The sequence below is a fragment of the Crocuta crocuta genome, unplaced genomic scaffold (assembly GCF_008692635.1).
Source record: "Crocuta crocuta isolate KB4526 unplaced genomic scaffold, BGI_CrCroc_1.0 scaffold306, whole genome shotgun sequence".
NCBI classification, from domain to species: Eukaryota; Metazoa; Chordata; class Mammalia; order Carnivora; family Hyaenidae; genus Crocuta; species Crocuta crocuta.
Window position 1 is genome coordinate 245,620 of NW_027529630.1, and position 7,627 is coordinate 253,246.

Here is a 7,627-nt window from a genome sequence, read left to right on the forward strand (position 1 = left end):
GTTTATTTTTAGATTCCACATATAAGTGAGATCATATAGTATTTGTTTTTCTCTGTATGACTTATTTTACTTAATGTCCTCAAAATTCATCCATGATGTCACAGAAGGCAGGATTTCCTTTTTATGACTGAATAGTATTCCAATGTGTGTGTGTGTGTGTGTGTGTGTGTCACATTTTTTTATCCATTCACCTGTCAGTGGACACATAGGTTGTTTCCATGTCTTGAGACATCTCTTCAAGATAGTGATTTCATTTCCTTCATATATATACCCAGAAATGGAATTTCGAGATAAAATGGCAGTTCTAGTTTTTAGTTTTTGAGGAACCTCCACACAATTTTCCTTAACAGCTCTATCAACTTACATTCCTACCAACACTGCACGAGGGTTCCCTTTTCTCCATATCCACATCAAAATATATTATCTCTTTTTGCTAATAGCTATGCTAAAAGGTGTAAGGTGAAGTCTCATTGTGGCTCTGATTTGCATTTCCCATAATTAGTGATGTTGAGAACTTTTTCATGTACCTGTTGGCATTTGTATGTCTTCTCTGAGGAAAAAAAAAGTTTATTCAGCTCCTTTGCCCATATTTAAGTCAGGTTCCTTTACCGCTGAGTTTTCTTATTGAGTTGCATGGGTTTCTTATATATTTTGTATATTAACCTCTTATCAGATATATGATTTGCAAATATTTTCTCCCATTCCATATGTTTCCTATTCATTCTCCTGAGTGCTTAGTTTGCTATGCAGAAGCTTTTTGGTTTGATGTAGTCCCACTTGTTTGTTTTGTTTTTATTGCATATACTTTTGATATCATATCCAATAAAGCTCATGCTGTTTTCCAAACACTACCCTATAAAGGCAACATGATGATCTATCTTTCAAAGTCATGATAAATCCATTTATTTGCAGTCAGTAGAACCGTTAGTTCATAAGTTTCTACAAAATAGGGAAAGAAAATGTGAGACCCTATAGTGGTAAATATACCACCTTATCAGTCACACAGACTCAACATGTTTCCACTGTAAAGACAAAGTACTGACCACACATTCTCGAATCTTCCTGGTCTTGACCCCATAAATGATAGGGTTCAGCATGGGTGGGGCTAACATGCAGATATTGGCCAGCAGAATGTGAGTATGAAGGGGAACATGATGCCCAAACCGCTGGGTAATTATGGTAAAAATGCCAGGCAAATAGAACATGGAAATGACCCCAAGGTGGGATCCACATGTGCCCAGAGCCTTTTGCCGAGCTCCTCGGGAAGGAAGGTGAAAGACTGCATGGAGGATGAGGGTATATGAAACCAAGATGAGCAGGGCATCTAGCACTACAGTAGAGAGGAGAACAGACAAGCCATACCAGACATTGACACGAATATCAGCACAAGCAAACTTGGCAACAGCCATGTGCTCACAGTAGGTATGTGGTATCACATTGCTATGGCAGAAAGGCAGTCTCTTCACCAAGAACACATCAGGGAGTATCACAGAGAAGCTTCTCAGGACCACAGCCAGACCAATCCTTACAATTACTGCATGACTGAGCACCACAGTATATCGCAGTGGGTCACAGATGGCCACATAGCGGTCAAATGCCATGGCCAACAGAATCCCTGATTCAGCAATGAAGGTGGCATGGATGAAGAAGATTTGAGTGATGCAGCCATTGAGGGAGATCTCCCCAGCATGGAACCAGAATATGGCCAGGGCTTTGGGCACAGTGGTAGTGGACAGGATGAGGTCAGCCACAGCTAGCATGCAGAGAAAGAGGGACATGGGTTCATGGAGGCTGCGTTCAGTGATGATGATGAAGACAAGGAGGCTATTCCCAAGGACAGCAACCAGGTAGGAAATAAAGAAGGGAAGAGAAATCCATGTGTGTTGGTCTTCCAGGCCAGGGATGCCCAGCAGAATGAAGAATGAGTGGCTGGTACCAGTGTGGTTGGGAGTTGCCATTCCCAGGACAGGTCACCTAGATGTTGGTGTATAAGATTTGCAGTCACTTTTATCTTGTCAAAAGAGGTGAAAAGGGTTGAAGTAGAGGTGGTAGGAATAGATCATTTGTCACTGGATGAGAAGTGGAAAGGATCCTGGTCAGAAAGTCAGGAAACATGGGTTAAAACTCTTTGACATTCTATTTACTATTTGATCTCAGTAAAATACTTCCCTGCTCTGGATCGCTCTTGTATCGCCTTAAATCTAACGCTGGGGAGAAGTTGGATTAGGTCATCTCTAAGAGAGTTGTTCCAGCTCTAGAATGCCATAGATCTTAGTTTTAGGTTGTTATAAACAGTTAAGAGCTGTGAACAACAAACACTGCAGTTTCCACTTTGACCATGTGGATGTGTTATGTATTTCAAAAGGAAATGAGTTGACTATAATTTAATAAGCACTTATCATGGCTCTTAGGGGAACTACCTGGAGGAGACAATTAAGCAAAATATCTAAATGATAGGGATCGTGTAAAGAAAAAGTTAAACACAAGGAGCTGTGGAAACATGGAGAGCTTCCTGGAAGTTCAGAAAAGGTTTTCAAAAGGTGCCACCCTAAGATGAACCTTGAAGAAGAAGTAAGGTTTTGCCAAGTAAAGTCACGTGAGGAGGGAATAACATGAACAAAGTCAGAAATCTGAAAGGATATAGATTATGGAGGAAAATTATAACGATTCAGGATTACTATAGCAAAGTAGACTTCATACAAAATGGTAGAAAATAATATTAAGTAGTGAGGTAGGGGCCATATCACTGAGAATTTTGAGTATAAGTGTAAGGAGTTTAGAATTTATGTTGAAGTGGTAAGAGCCACTGATGGATTTGTAGTAAGAGAGTGGCGTGATGAAATTAGCATTTTAGGTATCTCTCTCTCTCTTGCAATATTTTGTAATATGGATGGGGAATGGAGGAAGCAGGCTAGAAAATGGAGACAGATCAGTTAGGAGAGGCTCTGTACTAAGGGCTGTATGTGCACTGTTTTAATCACCACAGTGTGAGATAATTGTAGTCATTTCCCTCATTTTTCTGATAAGAGAGCAAATGGAGCTTGGAGGGTTTAAGTAGTGCCCTACCCAAGGTCACCTGGCTAGTAAATGGTGGAGCTAGAATTTACCTACCCACACCATCTTCCGAATCACTTCGTATCTGCCTTATTCCTCCTTGGTCCCCTTCATCAGATGATTGTGATTCCCTGATTCCTGGCTCAAGGAGAAAAACAACAAAAACATCCATTTTTCATTCCTTTAACCTCTCCACCCTCACCCTGCCATCTACAAATTTATTTATATTTGAATCACATTTACTCCTTTTCTCCAATTTAAGGCTCAACCCTCCATCTGTGAGCTGGACCCCAACCTTCTCTTTAAGTACCTCTTCCTACCAATCTGTCACTCTAGTAACTTTAATCTCTCTCTCGGCTCCTTCTCCTTCATCTGTAAACATGTTCAATGGTCTCTTCCCCCTTTACTTTGGTTTCACAGAAGAAGGGATGTGCTCTCTCTTCTTCCATCCTTTTACCACTCCTTTATCTTTACCAAAACTACTTTACTTATAACACAAACCTGCTGCTAAAACTTCCTTCTCTAAAATAATCTATCAAAGCATCCTTGCCAAATCTAAATTGATTTTAGATTTAAATTAAATGCCAAATTAATTTCTTGTAATTACAAATCTCCTATTTCCATTATTAATACCTTCGTGTGATAATAGCAACCATTAAAAACCTACTGAGTGTTAAATATGTTATTTCTAATCATCACACCAAACTTATGAAATTGAACATATCACTAGTTCATGCATGAAGAAAGTCTCAGATAAGTAATTGCCCAAAGTCAAATAACTTGTTAGTAGAAAAGCTGATATTTGAATCCAAAATTTTTAGAATCAAAACTTCCGTTACCTTTAAAAACTTCCGTTTTTTATGTTGACTACCTACACCACCTTTCCCTGACTTCCTCCTTAATCTCTTCTAATTCTCCTATTTATTCCACAGTATCTAAGACATGTAAGACAATGTACCATAGGACAAATGATAGAGTTTTACAGTCAGACCTACTTGGGTTCAATTCCAGTTCTGCCTGCTGCAGATCCACATACAAACACACAATCTTCCATTCAGACACATATTATCCCATACATTCATTTATACAGTCACCACACATATATTAACTCTTACAAATTTTGATGAAAATCTACACACTAACACATTTTCACTATTCATACAAACAGCCCTTCACTGTGAACAGATTCACACACACATGCACACACACATACACCTTTAAACTTTGCTTCACATAATAGCCACCCAAATCCATACACAGTCATTAACCAGTCAAACTCTCTCTCACAGAGACAAGTTATGACTTATTTAAATCATAAATTGCATATCTTCATTTAGCACACTGACTCTCTTCTTACTGAATTAGCGTCCTTCAATAGATAAAGCTTCCAGAGGCTATTCCACTCCTACCCCTGTCTCCAGCTTTACAGCCCCCACATCCCTGCCATAAGGGACTCTCATAGCAATACAACATAAAGGACAACACCCCTGCTTCACCAGTTCCATTCTTGACTTACCCAAACATGAGTCAGAGATATAAAATGTCAATCCGGGTTGACACTTTATACCAGGGCTCATCAAACTGCAGCCTGTGGGCTAAGTTTTGCCCACCACCTGCTTTTTTTATAAATAAAATTTTATTAGAACACAGCCATTCCCCATATCTACATATCGTCTAGGACTGCTTTTGTGAGACAGAGTAGAGTAGTTGCAACAGAGACCTTGTTTGAAGCTTAACACTTTTACTCTTGAGCTTTACAAAAAAAATTTTGCCAGCTCCTGCTTTAGAATAACCTTGTCATACAACTTATTATTTACCAAGGCCACAGAAGAAAAGGCAGTTTTCCCAAGGTCACAAAAGAAATGAGTCAAGAAGGTCTCACGCCTCCCCTTCCACTAGTATTTCCACTATGCCACAAAACATCCAGGGAAATATTTTTGTCTGTCCTCTCTGACTCTGCTCTCAGGGAATGGACAATTCCAAATAGAGTGCCTAAGGGGTTACCAAACGATGAAGGCAATCTATCATTGCTCCCCATGTCTTTCATCAGTAAACTCAGTGTTTTCCACCTTCTTCATCCCCACACTCAATCAGACCCCACCATTGATGCCCATGGACAGAAAGGCCCAGAAAGTCACCAGGCTATCCTGTTCAGTACCAACCAACTCTCCTCACCCCAAAACTGTCCATCAGAGCCATCAGGAACCACAGACTGGAGTCATGCCCCTGCTTGGATTGCAGGGTGTTCTCACAACAAGTAGATTGTGTGCAGTGGCCAAGGGATTAAGTTGGAGAATGAAGTGCAGGGAAAATTATTCTTTCTCCAAGCATCTTTGGGGACTGTGGACTTATTCATGTGACTTTCTTCTCCCCTAGGGTCTCCTCTACTGCCAGTGACATAACAATAAGCCTTGAACACTTCCTTGTCTGAATAGGCTGAATGAGCTTAAGAGAGAAGAGGAGGTAGAAGAGAGGTTTCAGAGGGGAGGGGTCAGGGAAGAGGGTGGAATTGCGGTTAGGGACTTTCATCAAGGTTCCACACCTCACTCCAGCTCACTCTCTTCAACCCTGACTTTCAGAAGGCGCAGAAGCATATTAGGAGCTGGAATCCTAAAGATTCTCTCAAACATTTTATTTACTCCTTCACCACCCATTCAACCATTTTCACACCACGATAAAATGTTAATAAAATCAAATTCACTGAAAATTTATTAATATTATTTTGTATACAGGACTACTGCCTAAATTCCATCATGCAAGGGCTTAATGGAACATTTTCATTGATGACCGTCTAAGATTTTTTTCTTCCCTATTCATGGATTTACATATTGTTGAGATCAAACTGTACATGTTGTATACTTTTTTATTTAATTTTATAATATAGGAATTTTCAATTAACAACTGGTAATAAATGTTCCCAGTCATAACAAATGTTCTATAAACCATGTAGTTCCTTTAATTCAGCTGCATGTATCTCCAGTCTGATACAATGCCACATAGTTAGTAGCCTATAAATATTTCTTTAAAAATTTGAGTGACTAAATATTACACCTTGGTGACATACTACAATACATTTAACCATTTCTTTATAATTGAATATTTATAAAGCTTCTGTTTTTCTCTGTTAAAAAATATTCTCTTATGAGTGTATTTACATTTAAACTTGTATATGTGTCCTGGATTATTTCACTTAAATATTCAATATTTCAAAGAAGGAAATTGTTATGGCAATATTTTTATTTCCATGTAGGATTTGTTTATTATGGATAGAAGTTTTTCTTCAATAATTTTGTTCCGACTAGTGCTCATTCACTTTAGTGTGGTGTGCCCATAATCACATCTTTTCTCCACTTCCAAGTATACTAATTCAAACATCACACTGCCTAGCCACATAATTACTTACCCAAGCATATGCTGGCTGTATCTACTTACTAACCTCACCATAACAGCTAGTCTATTAATACCACAATTTCCTTTCTAAACCTTCAGCCCACTCTGTATGATTTCCATTCTTAACTAACTTTTAGATTCTATGCCCTTTTTATAATAGCTTTCTTTTAAGTATGCTCAAATCCTTAAAATTGTTTTCTCCATTCTATCTAGTCCATCTTAACATTAATATAAACCAAAACAAGAACCATAGTTCGGTAGCCACCTGGAGAACAAAATAGTGCCACTAAAATTATTAACAACCTAGACTATTAGCAGGGCCCAGCAAGCTTACACATTTCAAGTTAGCTCACTCTCCCATTCCACCTAATTAATGCTTCAAATGTACACCCTATTCAAACGCCCCAATCTTGATTCCAGAACCTAACTCTTACTCTTGGCAGAGAACCTTGTCTACTAAATCAGAATCTATAAGGTGGAAACTCAGACAAATGCAAAACACTGAATATAAAAACATATCTGCAACTGTTCCTACCCACTCCTCCTTCCTCCTCATAGGAGGATCTGTGTCTCCTGTCAAGGAATAATCCCTCCATTTCCCTGGACAGCTAAGAAAGATTAGCCTGAACATTCACAACCATGGACCTCTAAAGTATTGTTTAGGGCTAACATTTGTAGTATATGTACTATCTAAGAAAACCCAAATGCAAAATCTGATGTGGAGAATCCATTGACATGGAAAATAAGGATTTGAGAGGATAATCAACATCATCATATTTTATTTAAAAATTGCAGATCAAAACAACAATGAGGTACCACTATATACTTATTAGAATGGCTAAAATTCGATACACTGACAACACCAAATGTTGGTGAGGATGTGAATCAACAAGACTCTCATTCAGTGCCCGTTGGAATGCAAAATGGTATAGCTACTATGGAAAACAGCTTGGCAGTTCCTTACAAAGCTAAGCATACACTTACCATACAATCACACTCCTTAGTATTAACCCAAACGAGTTGAAAGTTTATGTCCTCACAAACACTTTCAAACATACAGATGTTAAGAAGCTTTATTCATAATTGTCAATACTTGAAAGCAGCCAAAATATCTCTGAATAGGTGAATGGACAAACTCTAGTACATCCATACAATGGAGTATTACTCAGCAATATAAAGAAAC

At 38.5% G+C, this 7,627-nt stretch overlaps 1 protein-coding gene across 1 annotated transcript; it reads right to left on the reverse strand.

Moving 5' to 3' along the window:
• Positions 1–998: 998 nt before the first annotated feature.
• Positions 999–1,958, reverse strand: LOC144230043 (olfactory receptor 52B4-like). The gene has a single exon (XM_077762261.1). It carries the CDS (start codon positions 1,956–1,958, stop codon positions 999–1,001), a length of 960 nt encoding a protein of 319 aa, XP_077618387.1.
• Positions 1,959–7,627: the final 5,669 nt, after the last annotated feature.